The following is a 14,015-nucleotide window of genomic DNA, read 5'->3' on the forward strand; positions in this document are numbered from 1 at the left end:
GGTTCCAGTGCAGCAGAACTTATTATCGTGTAGGTGAGGTAGTACCTGCCTGAGGCAGTATGACTCTGTGCCTGCCACCAGTTGAGCTGTGCAAATCACTCACCGCCCACTATCTGATTTTTCAGGCGACACAGGGCAGAAAATTGAGCATCAGATAATAACAACACCAGACCAGGTCGATATGATTCCCACCAGCCGTCCTTCCGTCTTCCCACCTCCTTCGGGTCAGCCCAGCGCCACCGCGAACCCAACAGCCAGCTCGCCAAAAGCCATCGACAAGGCAAATGCGCCGATGTGGCGACTGATTGGTTGCTGGCGTGTCTCAGGCGCTGCGTACCTGCATTGGCCCCTGGACTAGCAGGTATTAGCAGGTCCTTGAGCAGGGTTAGCGCCGCCAGATGGTGACATCGAGAACGGCTTCTCGACTCCGTCAGGGGGGAGCCTTGCAGGCATGGATCACGGAAGGACGACAGTCAGCAATCAATTGACGCATGCTGGAGTGGCGGGCAGAGGCCGGGCGAGAAGAGTCAGAGTGAGAGTGGAAGGATGGCAGAGGGGGCGGGCGGGCGGCATTGTGATGAGGGGGGCGTTTGTGTGTTTTGTTTGCCTGGTGATGGGGACGGTGTTTGCCCGAACGACAAAAAGGGACCGATATCCAGCTCCTCTGACTCGGCCTCCTCTCCTCTTCTTGTTTCTTCTTTTCTTCCTCGTCAAGAAGTCATCGTTTGTGCTCTGTCCCTCTTTGCTCCAGCTCGTCGGTTTTGACAGCTACTTCCACTCATTACAGCTCTCTCGGAATACAAGCCAGTCTTGTTTCTCCCCTCGGCTTGACGTCGACAATTACGCTCTCTCCAGCATTGTTTATAGAAGCGTGAGCAAACTGTGTCTGCCACGTTAGAAACGGAATCGATTTTCGCCCTCGTCAGACACCCTATCAAATATCAATATCCACACAAACCAGCCATCATCAAGATGAAGTCTGCTGCCGTTGCTGCCTTTGGCCTCTTCGCCGGCCTGGCCTCTGCCAGCCAGCCCCTCCGCCATATGCACTTCCCCAGGGCCAACACCACCAGTGTTGCTGTTGACGATGCTGCTCCCACGACCCTGACGGTCTTCGCCACTTCGGTCCACACCGTCATCAGCTGTGCTCCCACCGTCACCAACTGCCCGGCTCGCCTCAACGCGACTGGCGCCGGCAGCCTGCCCGCCTCGGCCATCACCCCCGTCGTCGTCACTGACACCATTGTGTTGGCCACCACCGTCTGCCCCGTGGCCGAGGCCTCGAGCATCTCCTCCTCTCTCCAGGCTGCTCACTCCTCTGGCCACATCACCGGCTCTACCATCAAGGGCACGCCGCCTCCCGCTGCTGTCACTCCCGCTCCCAACGCTGGCGTCACCGTCTCCGATGTTGTCACCCAGAAGACCCTGACCTACACCATTGGCAAGGGCGCTGATACCTCCGTCGTCACCACCACCATCCAGGCCACCACCCAGCAGACCATCACCCTGACCAGCTCTCTCGGCAACGGTGACGTTGCGGCTCAGCCCACGACCACCACCACCGCTACCAGCACTGGCACCACCACCGTCACTGTCGTCCCCGAGCAGTCTGGCTCTGGCAGCTCCGGCTCCAGCACCGGTGGCGATGTCCCTGCTGGCAACGGCGAGGGCTCTTGCGCCAACGCCCCTACCGTTACCGTGACTGTTGCCAAGGAGACCGTTACTGTCCCTGCCTCGACCGTCTACGTCACCATTGCCCCCAGCTCTTGTGACTCTGGCTCTACTCCCGCCGTTACCGGCCAGGGCGTTGAGAACGCTGGCAACCCTGGCTCCAGCTCCGGCTCCAGCTCCGGCTCCAGCTCCGGCTCCGAGGGCAGCGGCTCCTCCGGCTCTGGCTCTGAGGGAAGCGGCTCCGATGCGGCGGCCACCACCCCCTCTGCCGTCCTCAGCACCCCTTGCCCTACTGACATCACGACCACCGTCCGTGCTACTGTCACCGTCCAGCCTTTCCCCGTCAACAACGGCACCGTCCCCAGCGGCGTCGCTCGCCCCTCGCCCTCCGGCTTCGCCCGTCTCCGCCGATAAATGGGTTACTTCCTTTACAGGAAATAGCCTTGTAACAATATCTGTACAAATCAAATAGTGGAAAATGGGCAAAAAAAGGGGGTATTCGAGCTCGGGGAAGCTCGAGTGAGTGTGCTATCTTTTGGGACGCTCCTCTTTATCATTCGTTTGTGTATATTTGATAGGCTGTCTAGAACGGCATCTTAGGGCAACCTCTTTTCCGAATTGAACGACTTGTGACGTTTATAAGGCCTCTTGTTATGATGCTTGTGCTGCATGTAATGATCTTCCATGTGAAAAGGTTATATTTGGGCGTATTCGGTGTGATTCTCTTGATTATGTACATTGATTCGTAGTATTTCGTATAATACGCCATCACTCATCACAGAACCCTGTCAAAACTCGACGAGAACATGACGGAAGTCCTCTTTCACCTCCAGGAACATACCTAGCTAAACCAATTCCCAGGAGTATAAGAACGCCTTTCAAACGCCCAAGCCATAAACACATACTATTGGTTCCTTGGGTATATTTCGCTCCTCAACCAAGTACCACACGCTCATACTGCTCTTGACTCAAATGCCTGAACAAAACATCCTGCAGAGCGGCCCGACTGCGCGCCAACTGCGGCACGATCCCGTCTGCTTGCTGGAGATTGGTCTTTATGCTCTCCATGTGGTCGCTGAGCTGGAGAGCGAGTGCCTTGAGCTCAGGATCTTCGAGATTCTAATGCATAAAACACCGTTAGCTTCGATAGGACAAAAACTCACTTGTTTCTAGTAGACTTGGAAAGAAACAACAAAGAGGGGGAAAGTTGAGAAGCGACAAACTTACACTGAAAAGTCCCCCGGAGAGAGAGCGTTCCGAGTGACTAAACGAAATGTCCTGCTCCGCCTTCTTCTTCCTCTGCGAGAGAACACTCTCGGGCGTGGGCGCAAGGACGTGCGCCTTCTTCAACAGGCCGCGATACTCCCTCCCCTGGGCCTTTGCGCTGGCCTCGAGGTTCCGCAGCGTCTCGTAGTCCCTCTCAAGCTCCCGCTCAAGCTTTTCCTTCTCCCGCTCCAGCAGCTCGACCGCGTGAAGCGCCGGATCGAGCTGTCGCTCCAAAGCCTGCTTCGCGTCCAGCACGCTCTCAAAGTCCAGCTCTATAGCACGGCCGTCGGTCACAGCGGCGGCGGGGACCGGCGCGGCGCCGGCTGCTTGTTGTCGTCCGCGAGGAACCCGTGCCGAAGGCATGCTTGCCGGGGGGAAGGGGATGCCTCGCGCAATCTTGCGCGTGATGCGGTGCGTCACGAGGCGCAGCGCGGCGGAAGTGTGGTTGTGGCGCTGCTCACTGTTGGAGAGACGCTGGAGGATGGGCCGGTGTGCGAGGGCAAGCATCGAGGAGGCGGCCGAGATGGTCGACTCTGGTAAGGGGCTCCATTTCGACTCAATGGTGGACTGCCGGACGCGATGGACGTGAGGCGAGATGTGAGGGTAGGGCTTCTCGGGGGATGGGGGGAGGTCGTCGTTGTCTTCTTCGGGGTCCGCATCTTGGTGAGATCGGCGCTGCTTCTTTGGTGTATGCGCATCTGCCGCTGGCTCAGGTTCATCTTCGGGAGGCCTTTTTGCTCTGGGAGCAGGTGAATCTTGTGAGGCTCTGCCGCTTCTAGGAGGGCGGCCGCGGCGTTTGCCTGATGCTGCTTGTGGCGGGCTTTCGGCAGCCGTCTTGGTGTTATCGCTCGGCTTCTTCCGAATCTCATTCGGAGCATTGATATCTCGTAGTGATGGCCGCCCTCGTTTTCGTGGTTGCGCCTGTTGCTTCCCCCTTGTTGAGCCGCGCTCCGGAGTCGCCTCTTCTTCCTCCCGTCGAGCCTGCAGAGAGGGACGGCCTCTTTTCCGCTTGACGGGCACCGCCTTGTGATTCGAAGGCTTGCCTTGCAGCTGATCTTCCTCCGACTCTTGCGCAGCGCTGCTTCTTTGCGAGCTGCTTGGAGTGCCTTCGCCTTCAACGTCCCGAGCTCTTAGCGAAGGGCGCCCTCGCTTCCGCTTCTGCTGCGTCGGCGTCGCTTCGTCCGGGCTCGCAACCACCCCTCGGTCTGCCTCTTTCCCTTTGCCCGCTAATGACGGTCTTCCCCTCCTCTTCGCGGGCTTGCTGGAGCTCTCTGGTGCCGGGCTCGGCTCAGCATCCGGAGACGCTGCTGCGGCTTTCCTCGGCCGGCCGCGCTTCTTGGGGCGCATCTGATCGGGCGCATCGGTGTCGTATGCCTCCGTCGCTTCGTTGCGCTCCTGCGACGCGTCGACCTCGAGTTTGGACGCGTTGGAGGGCCGCCCGCGTCTGCGCTTGGGGACGGAGGGCTCGGGCGCCTGTGAAGGGGGAGCTTGGATTAACAAGGCCCGTGACTGAGTGGAGAGTGGAAGAGGTTCGATGGATTACCATTGTGGGACGATGCTTGCGCAAGATGCTGTGTTGGACGGAGCGGAATCAGTTCAGTGTGCAGGACAAAGGGGAAGGCTGTCATTCAGCTTCTATAACGTTGAAGCTTCCAATTGCTCCAGGTCACCTAAACTCATCCAGTGACGGCACTTTTTTCTTTTTTCTAGCGGGGCCCCAGCGCCTCGTCTTCCAGAACTGGGCGCCTTCGAACCCCGCGCCCGGATTCGTTACAGCGCGTTGCGAGGCTCAGTATTCACGCCTATCAGATTGGATTGGTATCAGTAAGAGTTGGTCTCTGAATTACAGTCCAATTACTAGGTTCCTACCTAGTACCTGTATAACGACCAGTATGAGCATGTCCATCAATAAGTCGAGATGAACTTGATTCGCCAGTAGTATAACACTACGGTACAGTGAGCACTGCGTGTTCCGCCTCTTCGCAGCACATGTCAAGACGAACGCCTTTTCCCGCCCAACTCCAATCAATCCACCTCGGCGCTAAGACGCAAGCAAACAAAAGGACTGTCCAGGATGGGATCAGTTTTTGTTGAACTAAGACCGCTTCATTACGGAGTACCGTGTGCACAAGTGCCCAGGGAAAACGCCGAGGAATTCTCAACAAATCAGACCGGCCAGCCAGAGCACTCGATATCCCCGGCCTACCTTAGAGACAATAGGTACCAGGTAGGGCCACATTTCTCCAACAAACTCTGCTTGTGCTTGGGACCTCTCGAGGTACTTGTAGATGCCGTTAGCATTCCCGCCGTCTTCATACCTACCACTTAGCTCTCTTTCTCTTCCACCTCCTCCTCTTCCTCGTCACCTTCCTCGTGTACGGGTATAGACGAGTTTAATAATAACCATAATCTTTGAGAATTCGTTTCATTGGTTCCTTCAGCTCCATCTCCGCCATCTCTTCTCTGCATCTCTGCAATTTGTCTACAGCAAAGCCCGAACCCATTGACCGGGATCGGAATCTTCTCCACAACAAGCCACAAAACAGCTTCACCATGCGCTTCTCCGCAGCTGCTCTCGTGGCAGCTCTGCCTGCTCTCTCCGCCGCCCAGGAGAATCCCCTCGACCAATACGTCGCGCAGTTCCAGCAGCTCATTGGCAAATACAGCGCCTATCTGCCGTCTCCCAGCAAGTACGATGACGTCGCCGCCCACGAGGCCAAGACGGGGCCCAAGAAGCTGTCCGTTTTGGGCCTGCACAACTGGGAAGAGACGCTCTACGAGCCTGTTGCTCCCGACGCAAAGGTGCCTGTAGAGTGGTGGGTGCTGATCAGCGGCGGCAACAAGACGTGCTTTGGTATGCTTTCTTTCAGGCTTCTTTGCGCGACATGGATTCTCTTCGACTGACACTTGTTACTACCTAGGCCGCTGTGGCCAGGCCGAGGCTGCCTTCAACGAGACGGCAGTCAAGTTTGCCCAGCTCCCCACAGCACCTCACATGGGCTACGTCAACTGCGACGACCAGCCCATCCTCTGCAACTCGTGGTCCGCCGGCATTGGCCAGATCTGGGCCTTCGAGATGCTCCCCAAGCCGGCCCCGATCGACGTCTACAAGAAGAGGCTTAACCTCACCACCGTCACCTCGGACGAGCTGGTCGAGCTGTACGAGGCTGGCGATAAGAAGGACTTTACCCTCATCCAATCATGGTTCCACCCCTTCAACGGAAAGGCCAGAGAGCTTGGCCTGTCCATCCCCTTTGGCTACTTCCTTTGGGTTTTCAACCTCCTGCCCCAGTGGGCGTTTATGTTGATCATCTCCTTTGCCAGCCGAAGCATCATGTAAGTTGAAAATCCAACCATTGTCCTCGACCATTCCCTCGCCGGCCACTAACAGCGACAATCAGGGGCAACCGTGCTCAACAGCGCAACCGACAACCTGGTGCTCCTGGAGGCGCTCCCGCTGCTGCCCAACCCAAATAATCGAGCTTGGGATGAAAAGAAAAAGGAGCTGGTTGAGTGGCAATCGGCGGGACCGGGATATTGTGCTAATCCGGGGCATTAAATGATATGATGTACATGATTGAAGACGGGGAGCAACCCCCGACGGCTTGTTCGCTTTGGGTGATACCAACCTAGAGCTGTTGGTGTCATAAGCTTTTGGCTTTTGGGCACGATGAGTTATGTAGCTGTTTATGACCAACAAAAGAAGATATGGGAGAATATTCGAATGAGTTGCAGTCATGATTTGCTTTCGCATGCTTCCTGGAGTGTTTTCAAGCCGTCAACAATCTCGTCTCGGAGCTTGCCGTTGGCCATTTTGCCGTAGCGGAGGTCGCTCAACCCGCCAACCGTCTGCTGGATGGATTCCTGGAGTGCTGCTTCTTCATCCTCGAGCCTCCTGATCTCCGCTTCGAGAGCACCTACCGCGCCCTCGAGCTCGGGGATCACGGAGTGGATGCTGTGCGTGGTGCTCTTCAAACCCGATTCATGGCCAAACAACTGCAATCCGTTCATCAGCAAGGTAAGACAATTGCCATTGAAGGAGGCAAGGCAAAAGCGCTCTCCGTCTTTCCAGCAGCAAAACTTACCGCTCGCTCCATCTCAACTTCTCCATCTACATCCTCTGTCTCCGCCTCCCTCTTTAGCCGCAAGACCTCCTTTCTCATGACGGCCCCGCGCTTCACTTCGGCCTCGACGTTGGCGGAGACGGCATCGATGACCGAGTTCCGCTGCGCTTGCAGGTCGCGATAGAGGGACCGCAGCTGCGGCGCGTTGTGAAGCTGGCGCGGGAAGAGGAGGACGAATTGGTTGAATGTGAGGATGGAGGGGAGGGGGGCTGGTTGGAGGAGGTAGTTTGTGAGGATGTCGGATTCTGTGGGTGGCATTGTGCACTGTAACTGTCTTTCGGCGGTTGGAGCTGAGCCCGGTGCGTTTCTTCTGTTTCCTTGTGTGATGCGGTTACGTATTAAATAGGGTTATAATAAGAGTGGTGGTGATGCGGATCAGTTGAATGTCTTCCGGGTTGTTGTTCAGTATGAGTTGAGATGCTGAGGCGCGTTAACGTGAAGGTAATTTGTGGGTCTTGCTGTCTCTGCTGCTAGCCTTGAATTGGCTGAAACTTGTAACATCAACCAGCACCGAGAATGATAGGCCTTGAATCATGCTACTACAAGCATACATGTCGAATGTTAGAACCACTCTTCTTCTCAGCATGAAGCATGATCGCTGTTTCAATCCTAATCAGCCTGACCGCACAACTTGGGTCTTCCAAAACTCCCTATTGCTAAGCACGATGCTTCGCGTTATCCTTCAGTAATACCCTATAGTATATTCTTGGCGGCGTCGGCTCCTTCAAACTTGGGCTCTTTACGTCGCTATGAGAGATGCTTCATGCAGAAACGCTGAAACTTCCCATTCTTCCTGTGTCTTGAATTCTAGGTAGCCGTGACTCTTATCAGGCTCAAGTCATGACAGTGTAGCAATATGGCTGCGTGAACACAACATCAAAATAGAGTCAGTCAGCTAAGGTATTGTAAGAATATCAGCTCAACGCCCAAAGACAACAGCACACCTGCAGTCACATGTCGATTGAACACAATCCATCGTGCATCCATTGCTGAGGCTACGTCCAATTGCCCAATCCCGAAATCAGAACTCCATTTAATTCTCTACTTCAACCGCATATGATGATCATAGTAGTATGAGTGTCCCCAAGCCTCTTACGCCACAGGCTCTCGCTGTTCTGCAGAGTATCACTGAGCCAATAACCACGGCTATCAACTGTACATTCCTCTGAGAGCGCCAAAACCACGCCGGCATTTCCGAAGCGCTCGGGAATCTCAATGCAACTTCACGGAGTCACAGCCACCGACTCTTGCTGAAACCAATCACGTTGACAATCTGACACCCTTCTCAGCGAGATTCCGGAGATTTCGGGCAGTCCCTCTTTCGAGATACGATAAGTAGACTACTGCGACCAGCATCCTATCGCCAGCCGAGGACGAACTCTGCGGATGCGCAGGGCTGGGGAGCTTCAAAGTAGGATTCCCTCTCCTGTTGGGCGGCTCGTAGGTACGGAGTACGGAGTATTCGTGCGGTCCTGGTAGCATGAGATGGCACGAGATAGATACTCCGTATCTTAGATGCCTACTGTAGGTAACCACACAGCATCAGCAGCAGCATCAGAGTCAGCATCAGCACCCACATCCGCATCCTGCGAGGTCAAGGATCGGCCATGCCAGGATCCTCATGGCGATAATTGTCCGCGGGCTGGCAGAGCGATACAAATACGCTCACGGCATGGGGAAACTACAGTACCATCACCATTGGTAGCGCACGTTTTCGAGAGGATGGACTGGGTACATGTATCCAGATCAAGTTTCATCCAAAGGGACCCTGCCGAGATCATCTCTCGACACGCGCAACTGATGGCGATATTTGTGGGCGCTTTCATGGCTTGTGACTGGACTGATCCAATGCATCCCGACCAGACAGGCCAAGCTCGGGTCAGGCAGCTGTCGGATCTGGAAGCTTGGCTGGGCCATTTTGGACGGCAACGCATAGCAACTCCGAGTCTGATCTGGGGTCCTGCACACTAGTAGCCGGCGATGCTAGGAGAAGAGGGAAGCGATGCTTATGCAGATAAGCCGGACGCCATTGGGTGAATCCTCTCATCCAATCCTACTTGGCGCATGTGCAAAGGACGAGTTGCCTGTGTCAAACAGCTGATGGCGGATTAGGTAGCACATCCGCACAATTGCGTGTTCAGACTACGACAAGTTCTCTCAACGATGGCTTCATGCTGCTCTTTGTCGGATGAACGGATTCGCCAACAGCAGTAATACCAAAACTTGACTCGCCGAGAGCCGAGCAGGTGCGAGATCGGCTCCAATGGAGCTCAACTTTTTTTTTTTCTCTCCTGCTCTGCAACCCAACCAGAAGACCCTTATTTCCTAGTCCGTAGTTGGTTTGAGAAGCAACATGCACCCACCTACAAGTGGTATGGCTCAGCTTTCTCATAACAAATGCCGTGATGCGTGTCCTTCGCACCACGGGGGAGCCATGCTGGCACCTGGTAGGGAACTCGGCTGCTTCACCAAGGACATCCTTCTCCGTACGGCGCAGTTTTCGCTTGTCGACAAGTTGTTTTGAGTGTCTGACATGCAGGCACGTATCCCGCGTGGCTCTCATGTATGAAAGCTCGCGGCGGTTAGTAACAGATAGACTACTCCGTAGTACATGCTACGCTTACCCGCAGTTCCCCATACAAGCAACAAGGACAGAGGCAAAGAGGACAAGGCAAGGTGGGTAACGGAACACCGAGGCAGGTCGACCCAATGATCTCCCAATTGATCTGCAGATAACCAATCAATCGGTGGCGAGGGTTTCGAGATGTTCGATTTGCATTGTGGTTGGGGTCCTTTGGGTACGAGTACGGGATGGAGCGAGCTCAACATATGCGGAAAATTCTGCACCTCATTCGCTAGCAAGGAAGCTCAACTGCCACGGGGGGGATGTAATCAGGTTTGCCATCCAACTCCGACTTACTATGGGATTGATGACTTGGCTGTACATACAGTATGCAGACAGACGACCTGGCCAGAAGCTCCTTGTCTCCCCCACTCGAGCCATCTGTTCATTTCGCAAGCTTCCAGGTACCGTTTGCCGTTTGTAGCGTCGACGTGAAGGCGAGTGGGATTGGGTCGTTGTATGGACATACGAGTACGATGGCTCAGCACGATGGCCCGCCTGTTTGAATGCTGGTATTTTGCATGTGTTAATCGCATTTTCCTCCACTAAAACAGGACCTAGACTGAGGTAGCACCGCGTAGTCTCCATCGTTCTAGCACGTTACCCGGTGCGAGTCGAGTGCGCGTAGTATCGTATCAGCATCGACTCGGTGCTGGGGAGGCAAAGGATGGAGGCCATTCGCACCCGCCCACGCGCTAAGGCGCACGTCACTAAAGTAGTACTAGATACGGCACCAGGCAAGGATTGATGGCCGGCCCGTCATTACGCACGGCTATGAATAACAAGAAGAAGGGAAAAAAAGACCCTCGAGCACCTCCGATGGCGCAAATCGCGCAATCCGGCTGACGCCCAGCCCCCAGCGAATGCCCAGTGTTTTCTCGCCCACAGGTGGCCGGAGAGGACGCTGAAATTGGCCAGGAGCAAAAAGGCCACGGCGGGCTGATGCTCCACACGCAGTGAAAAAGACCCGATCACAATAGCCCCAGGCAGAATCCCCGACCGCCTTCGTCTTACCCCTCCCCCGCTCGGCGCTTTTCTGCTCGATTCACTTAATATTCAGGTCCTGCCCGCTCGTTCCTCCAACCTTTTTTCCTCTCCATCCTCTCCAGCGTGTCCTTTTTACTCTCTCATCACTCCATAAAAAGGGCTCCTCCTCCTCCTTTTCTTTCCTGCTTCTGTGACACAGGCCGGACCATCCGATTGATTATTCCAGTGAGTACAGCTTCCACACGTCCATCGTTCATCGTCATATATCCTCACATATGACACTTATGGTCTCTCCACCGTTCAATTCAATTGACTCGTTTCTTCTTCCGCAGCTTCTCCTCCATCACAATTCGTCCAGTCCGCATTTCAGTACCAATCGCAAAGATGGTTCAGTCCGCAGTTCTCGGTTTCCCCCGTATGGGTGTTAACCGTGACCTGAAGAAGGCCACCGAAGCTTGTTAGTCCTCATACCCCTTTACCGATATCGCCCAACGCCTGAAAAATTTTCTAACCTTGACATGTTCAGACTGGGCTGGAAAGATCTCTCAGCCTGAGCTGCTTGCCGAGGCCAAGAGGCTCCGCCTGGCTCACTGGAAGATCCAGAAGGATGCCGGCGTCGACATCATCCCCAGCAACGACTTTGCCCTGTACGACCAGGTTCTCTCTCACATCCAGGACTTTGGTGTATGTTGCGAGCCATCTATTCCAACTCACAAGGAGTGACCAATGCTGACTGTGAAACAATGCAGGCTGTCCCTGAGCGATACACCAAGGATGGCCTTGACACCGTTGACCAGTACTTCGCCATGGGCCGTGGCCACCAGAAGGGAGGCATCGACGTGCCCTCCCTGGAGATGGTCAAGTGGTTCGACTCCAACTACCACTACGTCAAGCCTACTCTCCAGGACGGCCAGACCTTCAAGCTGACCGCCACCCCCAAGGCTGTTGCTGAGTTCAACGAGGCCAAGGAGGCCGGCATCGTCACCCGCCCCGTCCTGGTCGGCCCCGTCTCTTTCCTGCACCTCGGAAAGGCCGACCGTGGCCAGACCGTCGACCCCATTGACCTGCTCGACAACCTCCTGCCCGTCTACGAGCAGCTCCTTGTCCAGCTCAAGGAGGCTGGTGCCGAGACCGTCCAGATCGACGAGCCCGTCCTCGTCTTCGATCTGCCCGCCAAGACCAAGGCTGCTTTCAAGCCCGCCTATGAGAAGTTCGCCAGCCTCGGCGACAAGATCCCCAAGCTGGTCTTCACCACCTACTTCGGTGACATTGTCCACAACCTGGACCTCGTCCCCAAGGACATCTACGCCGTCCACATTGACCTTGTCCGCAACCCCGAGCAGCTCGAGACCGTCCTCGGTGCCCTCGGCTCCAAGACCGTTCTGTCTGCCGGTGTTGTCGACGGACGTAACATCTGGAAGACCAACCTGAAGCGCGCCATTGAGACTGTCGAGAGCGCTGTCCAGAAGCTCGGCAAGGAGCGCGTCATTGTCGCCACCTCCTCCTCTCTCCTTCACACTCCCCACACTCTCGCCAGCGAGAAGAAGCTGGACCCTGAGATTGCCGACTGGTTCTCCTTCGCCTCCGAGAAGGTCGTCGAGGTTGCCATCATCGCCAAGGCCGTGACTGAGGGCCCTGCCGCTGTCCGTGAGCAGCTCGAGGCCAACGCCAAGTCCATCCAGGCTCGCGCCACCTCTCCTCGCACCAACGACCCCCAGGTCAAGGAGCGCCAGTCCAAGATCACCCCTGCCGACTACAACCGAAAGTCTGAGTTCCCTGCCCGTATCGAGGCTCAGCAGAAGAAGCTCAACCTGCCCCTCTTCCCCACCACCACCATCGGCTCCTTCCCCCAGACCAAGGAGATCCGCCTGTCCCGCAACAAGCTGACCAAGGGCGAGATCACCGCTGCCGAGTACGACTCCTTCATTGAGAAGGAGATCCGTGACAACGTCAAGATTCAGGAGGAGCTTGAGCTCGACGTCTTCGTCCACGGTGAGCCTGAGCGTAACGACATGGTCCAGTACTTTGGCGAGCGCCTGAACGGCTATGCCTTCACCACCCACGCCTGGGTCCAGAGCTACGGCTCTCGATGCGTCCGACCTCCCATCATTGTCGGTGACATCTCCCGCCCCGCCCCCATGACCGTCAAGGAGTCCAAGTACGCCGTGTCCGTCTCCAGCAAGCCCATGAAGGGTATGCTTACTGGACCCGTCACCTGCCTGCGATGGTCTTTCCCTCGTGACGACGTCCACCAGTCCGTCCAGGCCGAGCAGCTCGCTCTGGCTCTCCGTGACGAGGTCGTCGACCTTGAGGCCGCCGGCGTTGATGTCATCCAGGTCGATGAGCCTGCCCTCCGTGAGGGTCTCCCTCTCCGCGCCGGCAAGGAGCGCGATGCCTACCTCAAGTGGGCTGTCAACGCTTTCCGCCTGTCCACCACCGGCGTCGAGGACTCCACTCAGATCCCCTCCCACTTCTGCTACTCTGAGTTCCAGGACTTCTTCCACGCCATCGCTGCCCTCGATGCCGACGTTCTGTCCATCGAGAACAGCAAGTCCGATGCCAAGCTGCTGAGCGTCTTCGTCGACTCTGCCTACCCCCGCCACATCGGACCTGGTGTCTACGACATCCACTCTCCCCGTGTTCCCAGCGAGCAGGAGATCAAGGACCGCATCGAGGAGATGCTCCAGTACCTCAAGCCTGAGCAGCTCTGGATCAACCCCGACTGCGGTCTCAAGACCCGCCAGTGGAAGGAGACCAAGGAGGCCCTGGCCAACATGATCGCCGCCACCAAGTACTTCCGTGCCAAGTACGCCAAATAAACAAATCACTTTGTTTCTTTGTATCTCATCCTACTATTGCAACGTAGGAGGGGTCTGGCTTTATCGGGGGCAAACTAATTCAACTTGCCATTGGCATAGTTTGCGCCTGTAAGCCAGGCACGATTTCAACATCGGCGTTTGGGCATGGTTCAGGTGACAAAGACTGGGTTATTACGGCACCCACAAGCAAAAAAAGGTTCCTTTGACATCGTTTGGGATTACGGAAAGGTCGGTTGGGCGAGCATTCAACATATGCATACGTGCGTTAGTTCTCCTTTTTGGGAGACAAAGCATTGGGGCTTGATAGTTTTGGGATGGTTATCCGAAAAGTCTTCAACAAGGCGTTTATGAGGTGAGATGAAATCTAGGCAAATGAGTTTTTATGAGGATTTGAAGTAAATAGATACCCCGATTCAACCTGGGAAAATAAAGAGAAGAAATTTGACCTGGTGAAACTTGAATCTCGCTTGTATCTATGACTGTGAAGCTTGTTTTTGAATATGTCAGAAGGCCAAAAGGAAATGC

General features: G+C 55.6%; 5 protein-coding genes across 5 annotated transcripts; 3 read left to right on the forward strand and 2 right to left on the reverse strand.

Annotated features, from left to right (window-relative positions):
• Positions 1 to 972: 972 nt before the first annotated feature.
• Positions 973 to 2,085, forward strand: BBK36DRAFT_1169016 (hypothetical protein; the record flags this gene model as incomplete). The annotated part of the gene is made up of 1 exon (XM_024895256.1): positions 973 to 2,085. One exon carries the CDS (start codon positions 973 to 975, stop codon positions 2,083 to 2,085), a length of 1,113 nt encoding a protein of 370 aa, XP_024749737.1.
• A 519-nt stretch (positions 2,086 to 2,604) lies between these two features.
• Positions 2,605 to 4,483, reverse strand: BBK36DRAFT_1141267 (hypothetical protein; the record flags this gene model as incomplete). Its single annotated transcript, XM_024893440.1, has 3 exons — positions 2,605 to 2,790; positions 2,899 to 4,410; positions 4,481 to 4,483. 3 exons carry the CDS (start codon positions 4,481 to 4,483, stop codon positions 2,605 to 2,607), a joined length of 1,701 nt encoding a protein of 566 aa, XP_024749738.1.
• A 1,007-nt stretch (positions 4,484 to 5,490) lies between these two features.
• BBK36DRAFT_1118691 (hypothetical protein) lies at positions 5,491 to 6,277 on the forward strand (the record flags this gene model as incomplete). Its single annotated transcript, XM_024890505.1, has 2 exons — positions 5,491 to 5,791; positions 5,859 to 6,277. 2 exons carry the CDS (start codon positions 5,491 to 5,493, stop codon positions 6,275 to 6,277), a joined length of 720 nt encoding a protein of 239 aa, XP_024749739.1.
• Positions 6,278 to 6,334: 57 nt separating this feature from the next.
• On the reverse strand, positions 6,335 to 7,322 carry BBK36DRAFT_1135404 (hypothetical protein; the record flags this gene model as incomplete). The annotated part of the gene is given in 3 exon segments (XM_024892632.1): positions 6,335 to 6,640; positions 6,657 to 6,930; positions 7,020 to 7,322. The coding sequence occupies 2 exon segments, from the start codon at positions 7,317 to 7,319 to the stop codon at positions 6,673 to 6,675; spliced, it is 558 nt and encodes a 185-aa protein (XP_024749740.1). The 3' UTR covers positions 6,335 to 6,640; positions 6,657 to 6,672.
• Positions 7,323 to 11,055: 3,733 nt separating this feature from the next.
• On the forward strand, positions 11,056 to 13,490 carry BBK36DRAFT_1119594 (cobalamin-independent methionine synthase; the record flags this gene model as incomplete). The annotated part of the gene is made up of 3 exons (XM_024890608.1): positions 11,056 to 11,128; positions 11,198 to 11,355; positions 11,421 to 13,490. The coding sequence occupies 3 exons, from the start codon at positions 11,056 to 11,058 to the stop codon at positions 13,488 to 13,490; spliced, it is 2,301 nt and encodes a 766-aa protein (XP_024749741.1).
• Between the last annotated feature and the right edge of the window lie 525 nt (positions 13,491 to 14,015).

The sequence above is a fragment of the Trichoderma citrinoviride genome (assembly GCF_003025115.1).
Source record: "Trichoderma citrinoviride strain TUCIM 6016 unplaced genomic scaffold BBK36scaffold_7, whole genome shotgun sequence".
In the NCBI taxonomy this organism is placed as follows: domain Eukaryota; kingdom Fungi; phylum Ascomycota; class Sordariomycetes; order Hypocreales; family Hypocreaceae; genus Trichoderma; species Trichoderma citrinoviride.